This window comes from Lepidochelys kempii, chromosome 1 (genome assembly GCF_965140265.1).
Source record: "Lepidochelys kempii isolate rLepKem1 chromosome 1, rLepKem1.hap2, whole genome shotgun sequence".
Lineage (NCBI taxonomy): Eukaryota > Metazoa > Chordata > Testudines > Cheloniidae > Lepidochelys > Lepidochelys kempii.
The window spans coordinates 141,099,909-141,114,935 of NC_133256.1; the positions used below are offsets into that span (position 1 = coordinate 141,099,909).

At 41.5% G+C, this 15,027-nt stretch overlaps 1 protein-coding gene across 1 annotated transcript in view; it reads left to right on the forward strand.

Annotated features, from left to right (window-relative positions):
* Window positions 1-13,300, forward strand: part of PHEX (phosphate regulating endopeptidase X-linked) — a 141,089-nt gene extending 127,789 nt beyond the window's left edge. Inside the window, exons 19-22 of the mRNA XM_073328113.1 lie at window positions 2,132-2,197; window positions 3,463-3,567; window positions 5,389-5,465; window positions 9,439-13,300. Coding sequence (XP_073184214.1) covers window positions 2,132-2,197; window positions 3,463-3,567; window positions 5,389-5,465; window positions 9,439-9,541 — 351 coding nt within the window. The 3' untranslated portion in view covers window positions 9,542-13,300. The remainder of the gene's footprint in view (window positions 1-2,131; window positions 2,198-3,462; window positions 3,568-5,388; window positions 5,466-9,438) is intronic.
* Window positions 13,301-15,027: the final 1,727 nt, after the last annotated feature.

Genomic DNA, 15,027 nt, shown 5'->3' on the forward strand with positions numbered 1-15,027 from the left:
AGAAATGAAATTTGTGTATTAGCTATCGGAAGCATGGGCTCCTCCTGAATATATGCAGGTTTAAACAGTACGTTTCTTGAATGGAGCATAAATAGGGACCCTGGGTATGGAATTCTAGCCCCACTGATATCATTTGCAGAACTCCCATTGACTTCTGTGGGGCCAGGATTTTAACCTCATTTTTACAGTTAAATCCATATCCTTTAAACCCAATTTCTACCTCCTGTCTTGACATTTTAAAAGCATAATTAACTCACCTGCTCTTGCACCTCCGCACAATAAGTTGTTAAAGGTATGTTCATCAGCTGAGTGATAATGATGATGTGCCGCTGACCAATCAGCAATCCAATGACTCAAGTTTGCAGTGCTGGATATCAGCCAATTTACAAATAAAATACCTCCCACTGTTTGTTAAGCATCTCTGCTGCCACCATCATCACCACAAAAGAGGTATCACTTAAGACACAGAAAATGTTGTGGAGGAGCTGCTGGAACTCACCCATTCGTTCCATGCTGTTGCTATTGGCCCATCCATTAGTCTCTTGCTTTCTGGAGGTCCTGACTGTGGTTAGGAGGATTTGGACCCTCCCTCATCTGTGAAGTTGTAGGAACTGCTGCTAGTGCACAGTCATATCATCTACAGGACTTCACTGAGGTGAAGATATTTAGTTCTTCTTTTCTGTGAAGCATCATATTGCACTTTATGATAGGGTCATTTTTGTTATGTTTCAGGGTATGCGCACACATAGATAAAAATATAAAATACCCCTTTTGGAACACTGGAATGTAAAACTACTTTATTTCTTAGAATTCAGAATGATACACAAAATCGCACACAGAGAGAGACAAAGCAGGCTGCTCCCTAAGGCATAGGCACAACTTTCCTAACTTTGTTCTAGACTGGCTTTTTCCTGACTAACTGCTGCTCCCAGATTACACACTTCCCTACAGAATCCCCAAGCATGCAAGCAGGACCATCCTCTTTCAACTCCTCTTTCAATTTGAAATGCAAAGGTCTCCAAAAAGGTGCTTAATGAAAAAAGTAGATATGAAAATAGATATAGTTTCAGATTTTGCCAATACCAAAGAGCTGTGGGGTTAAGAAATTCTCTTGTTCTCCCATCACTATCATGATCCCTTTTAGCCACAGCCGTTTTAGTGATCTGATCCAGAGTCCATTGAAGTCAATGGAAAGATTCCCATTCACTCCAAAGGCCTTTGACTAGACCATTGTGCCACTGATAATTTGTCCAGTCCTAAATTTCAAACTGTTGCTTCATACCATTTTATCAGCTGTTGCATTGGAATCATATTTTAATTAATTTGATTCTAAACTTGATCCTGTGGTTGTTTTTTGTATAAAATGTTGGAGGAAAAAACTAATGAATTACCAATACAATCTGATAACTCAAGAACCCTTATAGGTCTGGTGATAATAGACAGTGCTCTACTCCACAGAAAATGAGAGGTTCTTTCAGATTATATTAAATATTGTAATATCAGGATATTGGGTTTATCAGCATTTAGATGACACCAATTTTTGTAACATGATTTTTTTATGGTTGCTGGAAGCAATATTAGAAAAAAGAACTTGAACCTTCTTTCTAGATTTGTAAAAAGCATTTTGTACACTACCCATTTCAATTCTCTCCATGACATCTACTTTTAATTCTACTGTTTTATGTTATACTTTGATAATTACCGTCACTCCAGTAGTAGATAAAGAGTTATGTGGAGAAATAAATGTAGTTTGTCAAATAAGTAAAAAACTTTGCAAATTCCCAGATCTAACTAGAGGAGCTAAAACATGGATGGAAAAAAATATTGATACCCATTCAAATTTCACAGACCAGATTCTCAGATGCATTGTTTCTGCTTCATGCCACTTTGCCTTTGGGATCTAACCCTAGAGCTAGAGTAACTGGCCACAGGAGAATACAGAAATGGTATGAGTATAGGTTTGATTTTTCACATTGGAAAGCAATTTTCTTCATCAGAGCTATTCATTTACAGTAGCTGAGGATCTGGCCTATAACCTCTGTTTGATTTTTTTCCTGTCTGTATATATAGGTTGTCCTTGAAATGCAGTTTAGAAACAGATCAAATGAATTATGTTCTTCCTTTCTGCTAGGTAAAAGGGAAGAGGACTTTGGCAGAAAACATTGCAGACAATGGAGGTTTGCGAGAGGCTTTCAGGGTAGGTGTAAGATTCCCAGTGGTGATGTAAGAGCATGCGCACCAATCTCAGAGAGCAGACTGTTAAAAATCAGGGCACAATCCCCTAATTGCTTGAGAGTTATAAACTTGGATCTCACCAATCAACTGCACCAAGTGCAAGCTTCTCAGGCACTTTAACAGCCTTAACATGGAGTCACAGACCGTCCCCTTGGATACTCCGCTCTGTCTCACTGGCCAGGTAAGGATATCGCTGTGACAGATGGCCTCTTACACCAAGAATCACAGCGCTATTCAGGTTAATCCCAATCCCAAAGAGCCAGTCACTTACCCCAGGTCAATTGCACTTTGGGTTTCACACCAAGACAATGCTTATAGCCAATCCTATAGTAAACTATCTGAAGATTAATTAAATAGGGAAAGGGAAAATAGGGAATTATTTACATGGTTAAAACAAGCAACATAGACACATGAATTATTACAGTCTTAGATTTCAAAAGGTAATATAGGCTGCTATAATCAGCAAGCTCTATTTGACCTTTAGGGGTAACCCTGGTTAAGCAGCTGAGGATCTTTTGCTTATGCGTAGAAATACTTCCACCCCCTAACCACAAGTCCAAGCAACATAGTCCCTTTGGTTTGTTTTTTTTTAAATTCCCCTCCTGCCATGTGCTCTGAGCTGAAAAACTCAGCTGATGGGAGGAGTCCATTTGCATGACTCATCTTCTCAGGGAGGAGAGCAGAAGCAGAATAAGAATAAGAATCTTTAGTCCTTTTGTTGGCAATCCAGATGTGGGGAGTTTCCAGTTGTAAAATCCACCCAATCTAGTATCAGTGGGCCTCCTCTTTCTGGACGGGCATAACCATTTCTGCAGAAGAGCAGGTCTTCAAACTAATGTCCCTCTCGTGTATGGCAATTCATACAATCCTAGAGGCTCACAATGCAACCACTCACATATTACATTACAATATGGAACACAGATATTACAAGTAAGATTAATGCGTTCAGCAATTCACAGGCATTTGTGAGAGACTAAACACTCTTATAATTCAAACGCCTATTTTATCAATATTAATCCACAAGTGATCCAGACAAATTCCATCTGTAAGTGTCCAGTTGAGACACGGGGTCTTTGGCAGAAGATGGCACCTGGCCTGCCAATGTCACAGTAGGCAGCTGTTTTATTTCTTTGTGCTTGAGGGGAAAAAAATTGAAACACAGTATTGTAAAAACTGCTGTTGAGCTCTGTATCTACTGAACTATACCCACTGTACCTCTCCAATCAGGCCTATAGGAAATGGATTGAAGAAAAGAGACAAGGAGCAGAGGAGGCTTTGTTACCAGGCATTGAATTCACCCACAATCAGCTCTTCTTTCTCAGTTACGCTCATGTGAGTACTAGAAAACGGATTTTCAGGTTGATGTATCCACTACGTTGCTCTACAATCTTGGTTTAAAAACAACCCCTCCTCCCCAACCTTTTCTCCAAAAGAAGAGATTTTAAAGGGTTAATAAAGACTCCTTTTTCTGAACTTACTAATTTTTCTTCTCCTTCTCCCTCTGTGTCCTCTCAAGGACCTCACTCATCTTTCGTCTCATCCCCAAACTTTTGTACCCCCTTTTTCTTTGCAACTTACTGGCTCCTCTACTTCTCCCACTGAAATTATTCCAGCTCTTGAACATAGTTGTCATGACAGCCATATCCCTCTCTCTTGTAAACCTCTTCATCTCAATAGCCTTCATCCTGTCCCTGCCAATTTTTCAATCACTTCCCCTTCGGTTTCTCACCTATATAGGCCTTTGTAGGGTTTCAGAGGTTTGAGAGCAATGGGTCTTAAGTCTGATGTATTGGGCATGTTGTTCAGTGAAACCAAGCAATGGAGGAGAGAGTAATCTTGGAAAGTTTGTTCACTTTGTCTGCTGTACATTAAGATTGCCTTCTGGTGCTCTTTGTATATTCAGCACACTTTTAGAAAAGAGACACCGGTATGGACATTAAATATCCTTGAATTCATCTTATTTCATACAAAGGATTAGGTGCTTGACCAACTCACAAGGTCTGTTAGGGTGTACTGGGTATAGCAGACAAGAGGATAATTCAGTATTTGCATATATTGTCCATAGCCGCCTTTGTGGTCACTCATAATTGGGTCAGATATGACCTTAGGAGCTGAAAATTAAGGGGCATTAAAGGAAACTTGGAAAATACATTAGGAATCAGTATTGAAAATAATGAAGTAATGTGTTAAGTAATGTCTATGGTTGACAGGGACAAGAAACATCATTATGTCTTTAATATACACTTTAGAGCAGGGATCTCAAACTCAAATGATCACGAGGGCCACATGAGGACTAGTACATTGATCCGAGGGCCATATCACTGACACCCCCCCTACTCCCAGCCCTGCCCCACTCCACCCCTTCCATGAGGCCCTGCCCCTGTCCTGTGTCTTCCCACCCCTTCCCCACCACCATTCCAACCCCTTCCCCAAAGTCCCCACCCCAACTCCACCCCCTCCCTGCTTCTCTTCCAACCCATTCCACAAATCCCTGCCCCACCTCTTCTCAGCCTCCTCCTCTGAGTGCATGGCTCCCCGCTCTTCCCCCTCCTGGAAAGCACTACGTGCCACCAAACAGTTGTTTGGTGGCAGGAAGCACCTGGAGGTAGGCAGAGGAGCGGGGATGCAGCGTGCTGGGAGGGAGGGTTGGCGGTGGGTAAGGGGAACTTGGCAGCCATAGGAAATAGCTCGGTGGTGTGGGGCTCAGGGAGCTTGGCGGGCCGCAGCAAAGAACTCGGCGGGCCATGTGTTTGAGACCCCTGCTTTAGAGGTTTAAAACCAGGAAGATTTGTAGTGGTTAAAAGGGAGGGGAAAGAGAGTTCCAGATGGTGCAGCACAAGACAAGAGGCGACCCTCAATTACAATGACTCTCAAGGGAAAAGACAATCAAGGAAGCTAGCATTAGATGAGCTAAGTGAGCAGATGGGGAACAGCAGTGGTTAGAGACTTGGATCCCTGGAGAGTGTTTGAAAATCAGAATTGCTTTAAATTAGATACAGAGATGACTAGGAAGCCAGTGGAGGTGAAGGAAAATGGGTGTGGTATTGTTCCTGCTCATCTCATATATATTACAGTAATACATGTAGACGGATCAGCTACATTTTGAAAACTGTGTCCCCCAAATAATATACATGTTTGTCTTTTCTTCGTTAGGTGAGATGCAACTCCTTCAGACCAGAGTCTGCAAGAGAGCAAATCCATACTGGAGTTCACAGCCCTCCTCAATTCAGGTAGAGTAAATAATATGACAGGTTTCAGAGTAGCAGCCGTGTTAATCTGTATCTGCAAAAAGAAAAGGAGTACTTGTGGCACCTTAGAGACTAACAAATTTATTTGAGCATAAGCTTTCGTGAGCTACAGCTCACTTCATCGGATGCATGCAGTGGAAAATACAGTGGGGAGATTTTATATACACAGAGAACATGAAACAACGGGCATTACCATACACACTGTAATGAGCGTGATCAGGTAAGGTGAGCTATTACCAGCAGGAGTGATAATCAAGGTTTGGCCAAACCGGACAGGCTCTTCATAAAAGAATAAATGGACACAAATCAGACGTCAAGAATTATAACATTCAAAAACCAGTCAGAGAACACTTCAATCTCTCTGGGTCACTTGATTACAGACCTAAAAGTCACAATTCTTCAACAAAAAAAACTTCAAAAACAGACTCCAAAGAGAGATTGCTGAATTGGAATTAATTTGCAAACTGGACACCATTAACTTAGGCCTGAATAAAGACTGGGAGTAGATGTGTCATTACACAAAGTAAAACTATTTCCCCATGTTTATTTTCCCCCCATACTGTTCCTCACACGTTCTTGTCAGCTGTTGGAAATGGCCCACTTTGATTATCACTACAAAAGGTTTTTTTTCTCTCCTGCTGGTAATAGCTCACCTTACCTAATCTCTCTCCTTACAGAGTGTATGGTAACACCCATTGTTTCATGTTCTCTGTGTATATAAAATCCACTACTGTATTTTCCACAGTATGCAGCCGATGAAGTGAGCTGTAGCTCACGAAAGCTTATGCTCAAATAAATGTGTTAGTCTCTAAGGTGCCGCAAGTACTCCTTTTCTTTCAGTAAATAATATATCTGTCTAAAGTACACAGCTGTAACTAGGGTGGGGCAAGAGGGGCAACTGCCCAGGGTGCAGAAATGGGGCAGCGCAAGATCAGGCCCAGCTGAGATAGCCCTCCACCCCGCAGGATTGAGCCCAGCAGCGTTGGCCGGAGTCCGTGGGCATAGTTTCGGGCGCCAGGGGCATTGCTCCCCCAAACAGAGGCCCAGGCTGGAAGCGGGGAGGAGGTGGTATGGAGCTGCTTCTCCTGCTAAGCTCTCGTGCCTCCGCAGCTGGACACTGCCTCTTGGGTCCTAGTGCCAGTTGTCTTCCCCTTCTATGTTTGGTGGGTGCCCTATATGGTCACCATCTTGTTTTCTGTACAATGGTAAATGCCCACAGGGGGCATATTGGGGAAAGGGGATGAGGTCAGGGAAAGATGCAGTGGGGAAGGAAGGGGGATGGGATAGGGCAGGGGACAGTGGGGATGGGGAAGAGAGAGGAATGGGGCAGGCGGAGGGGGATGTGGGAGTGGTGGGAGGGGGATGGGATGGGGAAGAGAAGGGGATAGGGGACTGTGGGGTGGGAAGCGAGAACCCAACCCAACATCCCCTTGGCAGCAGCTGGGGCTCCCCTGTTAAGCCAGACCATCTCTCCCCAGCATTGGCAGCCTACCTCCAGTGGGTACCCTTGCCACAGGTACCCCCTCCAACACCCCCCAAATACCCTCTCCAGCTCCTCCTCCCCCAGGCAGTGTCCTTTATTTGGGATCTTGAAATATGGTAACCCTAGGGGTCGCTGCATTCTCACAGGCTTGGTTTCTGGAGCTGGCGGGAGCAGCTGTCCCCCAGTGCTTGGAGTGGGCACCGGGCTTGCATGGTTGAGCTCAGAGCTCAGGCTGTATGACTGTGAGCTTGGCCACCAGAGGCAGCTGGCTCAGGGAGCAGGGCAGAGAGGGCTGCCAGGCAGCTGACCAGAGCACCTGCTACCACAGCACGGAGAGCCAGGGGCCCAAGCAGGCCAATGTCGGCTCCTGGCAGGAGGCAATGGTTTTCAAACTGTAGGGCACATTGCCCTAGGGAGGTGCATCCCACAGTGTGAAAACCTCTGTGCTAAATGGGAGGCAGAAATCTGGGGAGACACATGAGCCTGTGTGCAACCTCCTCCCCCATCACCTTTAGGGGGCGCAAATCAGGGGTGCTGGAACAATTTTTATAGTGGGGATACTGCTGATGGAAAGTATGGAAACCATGTATTTGGTGTTTGTTATTACTACTTCAAGCCAGGGCAGCACCACTGGTGCAAATATGATTGTTTGCCCTGGCGCTAAAATGCGTAGTTACGGCTCTGCTAAGGTACCTACAGAGACAATACAGTGTCTAACTGCAGAAATATAGGACACTGAAAGAGGTAAAGGAATCAATGCAAAAGTGGGTGCTGCTCTTATTGTTCTAGCATTTAGTTATTTGTACTTGAATATTTTTATTATCTCCACTTCCATCATTGGGGATAGGCTTCTGCAAAAATGTGGGTTCTGCACAAGTCTTGGAAAATGGTCAGACTAGATCTTGTTCTGATCTCCTCTGGGGGTGTTCCATAGTCCAGGCCTAGAATCTAAAACAGCTTGTTTGCCTCTGGTCTCTGTGAATCTCAGGTTTCCATGTCCCTGAGGACCACAGTGATTTTGGACAAAAGCATTCTCAGCTGATGTTATCAGGTTATGGAACAAACTTCTAGAGAAGATTAGGTGAATCCAGAATCTGACCATCTTTAGCAAATGCTGAAAAACCTTCCTCTTTCAAAAGGCATCTTTTTACCATAAGACTGGGACTCAACAGTGATATTCCTGTGAAATTAATAACATCTGACAAATCAAAACCAACCCCCCTACCTCAAGCAGCGGTTTTACCTCAAGAAGGGAGAAGTCCCAGAGATTCCAGGGACTTTGTTATTGCTATCAATTTTACATGCAAGGTCTCAGATACTATGATGAGGGATGGCAATATAAAACCCTAGGGATACATGATTTCATCCTTGAATAGTCTTTCCTCACTATGTACTCTTTGCCATTAGTGATATTTATTAACTGTAACTATATTTTCAGTAATTAGTAGTGGCTATTAATTTGCAATAGGTGTGTCTCAATTAAGTGGCTGACACGGCAAGCAGGACTTGCACTGACTTCAAAGTTTCTAAATGCAGGCCCTGAATATGTATCTGAAAGCTTAATGTTTCCTGATATTTTATTTGCAGCCTAATAGTATATTGTAGTTCTCCCCACAAAACTGACCTTTAGGCATTTTTTGCACTGCAAGTATCCCTACTAGCAGAAAGTCCAATCAGTGTGATGGGAATTTCTTTTCCACCATGCTGAGCTACACTGAAAGGCTGATTGTATGCAGCGGAGAAAAAGTGCTACTTCACTGCAGAGCCAAGGTGAAAGAGATACATGATTAATTGCTTAGTAGATACATGTCTGCCATTAGCCCAGACTTTCACTTATTTTAGTACCATTTCAAACTTCACATTAGTAAGTATTAAGAGACTAAAAACTACTAGGAGTCAACAAAATGTAATTTTAGCAATGGTAAAATAATCCTAGCTGACATGAAATAAGGGAGGGCAGGAAAGAGAAGTCAAGAACTATGTGCACAGAGAGGGAACTATTGTCCCAACTGGAGGTGGTCTCTTCAGGTTGGCATGTAGACATTGCCAGGACAGTGTAAGGGAGTCTATACTCCTGTTTTCTGTGCTGCCCTTGTTTGTTGAGTGACAAAAGACAAATTCCATTCCATTAGCCTTTTAAGCTGGCACCTTTCCTGAATGCTACGATCTAGATTTGGACACCCTTACTCTGTAAAATAGCATTTTATTCTACAAAATCCCACTGACTTCACTGGAGTTTCTCGCAGGTCCTTCTCAATACTTTGGGTAAAACAATGTTGGCCCGATGTTAATTTAGAGGAAAACTTTCCCTGAAATACAAAACTTTTCCAATGCCTGAGAATAAAGAGAACAGAAAATGTAACTTCCACAAATAGAAAAAAATCTGAAACTTTAAAGTTCAGCAGAACTCTGCAGGATCTGTGATGTTTCATTTCAAATAACTTAGATGTTGTGTTTTGTTTCTTTCTTTAGAGTTATTGGTGCAATGAGCAACTTCGAGGAGTTCCGTAAAGCTTTCAATTGCCCAGTAAATTCAACCATGAATAGAGGTTCAGAATCCTGTCGGTTATGGTAGATGGTCTTTTCAAATCCAGTGCCAAGAGGTTTTTTATATATATATATATATAAACTGCTGTTTCTGAACTTTAACCCACTGCTACAGCTTCAGAGCAACATTAAGCAATATAGAGAGGTTTTATATTTTTAATGCATCTTCATCATCTGGGTGGGTGACCTGCACAGATCTAATCATTGTCTGTTTATGGTTTGGAAGCCTTAAACATTGGACAAGAGAAAGGAGAGGATTCAGGAAAAAAATTGACACTCCATGATTGGATTGCTGTTGATGGATTGCTGCCGTTACTCATTCCACTTCCTGATTTATAGTTTAGCAAGAGGAAAATGGTAGAATCCAATTGTAATCTATTGCTTTGCAGGAGGGCTGAGCAAAATGTTCCCATACAAAATTCAGTCCTTCCAGATTTGTTTAGTTCACGAGAACTGCTACGTAGCCAGCGCTGATCTCCTGTGCAATACAGCATTTTGATAACATACGGTGTTATTGCATAGCATGCCATAAATGATTTTGCATGATGTTAAGACACTAGATTTTATATCAATTCAATTTAAGAAGTCAGATCAATGCCTGAGATTGGAATAGCTCCTCATTGTTTCCACCTGCACTGACTAAACGCAAAGATTACTTGTCAAATCCTGGGTATTCTTCATGAGTGCCTTAATAGCAGCATATGGCAAAAATCTACTAGTGGAAATGGGGCTAGAGCAGGGAATCCCTGTCACTGGGAAACACTAGAATAATTGCATTATTATGTGTAGTCTTGATTCCTGTTCCTAACAGGCATACATTTACACACACGGGGTGTCTTTCACCCTTGTATACAGGGCCTGAACAAGGAAGCGGCACAATTCACACCTCATGACAGCGCCACACGCTACCTAAGTCCCACTTGAGCGCTATGAGCTAGGGTTTAATGAGATGTAAGTCGTACTCCGTGCCAGCGCTAGGCATTAGCGGACTAACCAATTGATCAGGGCCTCGAGCAGCTCAAGAGGGCCCCTTATTCACTTTAGTAGTATGCGGTATGTGTGTTGGGGGGCGGGGGTAGGGAATGTTCCTGCTTAGGGTCCCCAACCAGAGGGAGGGATAACTTAGTGGGTTGAGCATTGGCCTGCTAAACCCAGGGTTTTGAGTTCAATCCTTGAGGGGGCCATTCTGTGTGACAGTTGTTTTGGGGGAGGGATAGCTCAGTGGTTTGAGCACTGGCCTGCTAAACCCAGGGTTGTGAATTCAATCCTTGAGGGGGACATTTAGGGATCTGAGACAAAAATTGGGGATTGGTCCTGCTTTGAGCAGGGGCTTGGACTAGATAACCTCATGAGGTCCCTTCTGACAGTGATATTCTGTGAATGGGCTATCACCACTTCTGCATGTACTGGCCCTGTACACAGAGGTGAAATCCACCTGTATCCATTAGGAAAGGGGGAGAAGTGACTCAAGAACTTAGCATCTACAATGTTTGGCCTGTTTGCCTCACAAGAGATATTCAGATGCAGACAACTTTCCAGATGTGGTATGTAATCAGGCAATTAAGTCCTTCATCTGATTTCCATTGATAATGTTCATAAAAGCATGTTTTCTATTGTGGTAAGCTTTATTATGTAGTAGTTAGGAAAGAAAAGCAAACAAAAATAATCTCTTGCCCAAGGAAATATATAGAAGTGGGTTTTAGGTATACTGTACAGCGCTTAACTGATTTTTACACAGAAGAATAATTTCACACTGACAGAAGTTTTACTGTAGTAGTTTTAAAAAAATCTTCCCCTTTAAATGGTTTGGCTTTTAAAAGAATATTATCAGTTTAAAAACAGGGGGTAGAGGTTACTGAGTAAGGCTCATTTAAATTTTTCCAGCAAAAACGGCTTTAGTCAAAAATCCAATTTTTTATTGAATACAATTTTTCATTACAGTTGTCTTGTTTTCTTGTGCCTCTTATGAAAGGAGGTGATACACCGGGGAAATGTAGTCTGCCCATGAAGCCCAGTCTGTGGAGAAAAATGGGGGCATGAGGGACCAGAACTATATCTCCCATGCGGCACTGCAACAGTATTTCTGAATCAAAATAATTTTTGGGGACAAAATATTTCACTAAAAAGTCAATTTTCTTCAGGAAGAAAAAACCAGTTGCCAACTACCTCTGAGTTCCATGCCACTGAAGTGCACAGTAGTAATTTTTTTTCCTGAAGTTATTTGCCAAAGATGTCATTAAGATGGCCAGTATTTCTTATAGGGCCTTTAATTGCAGAACTCCTTGTTTGAGTAAGTCCTATTGAATTACATGGAACTACATGCATGATAGAGTTGCTGTTAAGTTACTGGTTTTAGTAAATTGACTATCGAACACATTCATGCTCAGGACACGAATATTGACATTATTCAGGTTCACTTTGAATAAGCAGCTTAAAGTTCAGGGGTGAAATCTTGGCCCCATTGAAGTCAGTAGGAGTTTTGACACTTACATAAATGGGGCCAGGATTTCACCCCAGAGGCTTATCTCTCGAGTATGCAAAACCAGTTTTGCAACAGTCGGTTTTCTTTGCTGCTGGGGAGTCTGGTAAATTTCTTTTGTTTGCCTAATGCTCTCAGGAAAGCAGAACAAAATAATTAAATGCATTCTTAGACATATGTTAACCAAAGATAATTCAAATCATAATAATGCCTCATGAAGTCTCTTCTCACTACCACTGTCTCAGTAGTCCCTTTTATAGCTCTGATCTGCTTTCCTATTGTGCCTGTGTATCACCGGTGTCTTGCTATAACAAGTGTAATATTGTCAGTCCACCAACTGTGTCTATCCTGCCAAATGACTTTATCAAACATATTTCGCTCCTGCAGCTTCTAAATTGCACTTTTGGGTAAGTTTTTGCAGAATATTGAAAAATCGGTGCATTTCTCTCACCAACAGATGTTACTATACTTTCCAGTGCTGGGAAGGATGGAAGAGGTCCTATTAGTGTTCTTTTTACTTTAAATGAATATCATTCTTAATATGTTTGTTCGTCCAATGTTCAAACGTTAGGCTCCAGGTCAGGATAAGTGGAAGAAATTGCCATGTACAATGCACATGCAGAATGTTTTGTAATGTGTGAATTTGAAGAGATTTTCTTTTGTTCCATGAAAAACAAAAACAAACTTTTTTTGCAAGTGCACATTTGGGCTGTGATCTTTGAAAAGAATTAGTCCCTGATCTTGCAAAGACTTGTGCACACCTTAAATTTTACATACACTGAGAAGTTCTATTGATCTCTCTGGGATTACTCAGTGTGCAAAGTGATGCATGTGCATTAGCCTTTGCAGGAGCAGGGTGTTATGTGCACGAGTAGCATCACACATGAGTAGTCCCAGTGAAGACACAATTGTACTAATCACCCATGTAAAGTTACTCTGGTGTATAAATGATTGCACTTGGAGCTGGAGTAGAGAATGGTTGGTTAGTTTAAACCCAACACATATAAAAAATCCATCTTTCACCTTGCGTGGGTGAACTTTTACATTCTAAAATTAGGAATAAAATGTATTTGCTAAATATCTGATTTATAAAATATTTAGAAAGTTATGTATAATTTTTCATGAAGTATTGTTCAACTGGTCACGCATATCAAAGGTATATTATATATTAAATTACTGTGAAATATATAATTATCTTAAAAGAAATATTGAAATCCGATGACTCAAGAGGCAGAGCCTCTGACTTAAAAAGCCTTTTCTGATTATGTTTTTTCATTTTGCTGGTCAGTCTATTGTATTCCCTGTTTTAAGTGCAATCAATGAATAAAAAAGCCATATTGATTAAGAATTTTCCTGTGTGCTTTACAGTCAAAGGTGTTTGGGATCTGACTATTTTCAATGATAAAATGTCCTATTTGTAATATCTAAGATTTGCAAAATGTAATAAGGAGCATGCGTGGCTCCATGGCTATGTGGTACCAGGATTTCAAGGCTACTATTAGTTTTTTTATGGTAGTGCCCAGAGGCTCCAATCAGGATCAGCCCCCCATTGTGCTCGGTGCTAACTCACATGGTAGTGTGAATCTTAGTCTGCCTGAATCTTAGTCTAGGGTTCCAGTCCCTGCAGACACACACGTGCACTGCCATACAGCTTTCTATGCCTGTGTCGTGCTACCAAGTTCATAGCATGAATATTTACAGGATCAGGGCCTAATTTAAAACAAGGTGCAACAACAGTGGTTTGAGCATTGGCCTGCTAAACCCAGGCTTGTGAGTTCAATCCTTGAGGGGTCCATTTAGGGATCTGGGGCAAAACTCCTGAGGTCCCTTCCAACACTAATATTCTATGATTCTATGAACTCAGGATTTAAAAAAAAGTGACTTAGACTAATTCACTGTGTCCTTCCCCACTTCGATAGCATGTTTCCAAAATGTTTTTAATATGATCAGTTGTGACCCATACTCAGATTTTTCCCTTTTCTATTGTTTGATCTAGATCCCATATAAGTCTACTTTGCAGTCAAAAGAGAATAGTTAAATTACAATAAAAATATAACGTATGTTTGGAAACAGATTGCTGGGGATAGTCTGTGAGCCTTTGGTGAGCAAGACACCTTTCAATGGATCCTTGCACGCACACCAGGATGCGCACCACCAGATATTGATACAGGATTAGGGCCCTTACAGTTGACAAACTACCTGATTTGCTGAGCTTCCAAGAGGCAGGAACATCCCTCTCCATGCAAAATGATGATTAAAAATGCCTTGAGCAATCCACCGCTTATCTGGCATGGTAGGAGCCTGCCTCAGGAAGCCGATAATTTTATCAAGTTTTAAATTTGAGATTTATTTTTTAAAAAACGAAAATGAGAGATTCCCAAGCAATTCTGCCAACACAGCACCATATTTTATTAACTGTATCAAAGCTAGTAGTTGAAAAGAATCTAGGCAATGTGTTACAGTAATCTGATCACAGAAACAGTTATGGTATGGTATTAATCATCCATAAGCAGTCCCAGCAGGAAGACCATTATTTGGATTTTTTTTATTAGAATATATATTTTTATATAGCAATTGGTTTGAGGTGAATGAAGACCGGCTTCAGAAAATGTGATGTGGAAATTCATCAGGTCCCTAGCTGCTTTTTGAACTGATCTTTTGGACGGGCAGAGAGGAAAAAGTCCAGCCTTGTATAAATAACAAAGGAAAAGTTTCAAAAGTAGATTTTAGTCATTTTTTACCCCAAATTTTAGATTAGTAACCAGGTCCTATGTGAAATGACAGTGATGGTTAATATTGGGTGGTCTATGATGCTAGTTTGTCCAGTAAGCAGCAGAGGTTTAAATGTAGAAGCATATAATATATCCTGTCACTTGGAAGCTCTAAAAGTGCTCAAAGTGTTGAATAAAATATTTTTTTCTTAACCGTGGAAGACAAATCAATTTATACCAGAGATTTTTTAAAAAAATGTTCGTTAGACTATAATGTTGCCATTTTTTAGCCTACGTGGTTAGCCAATAATGGCACCTGGTCAG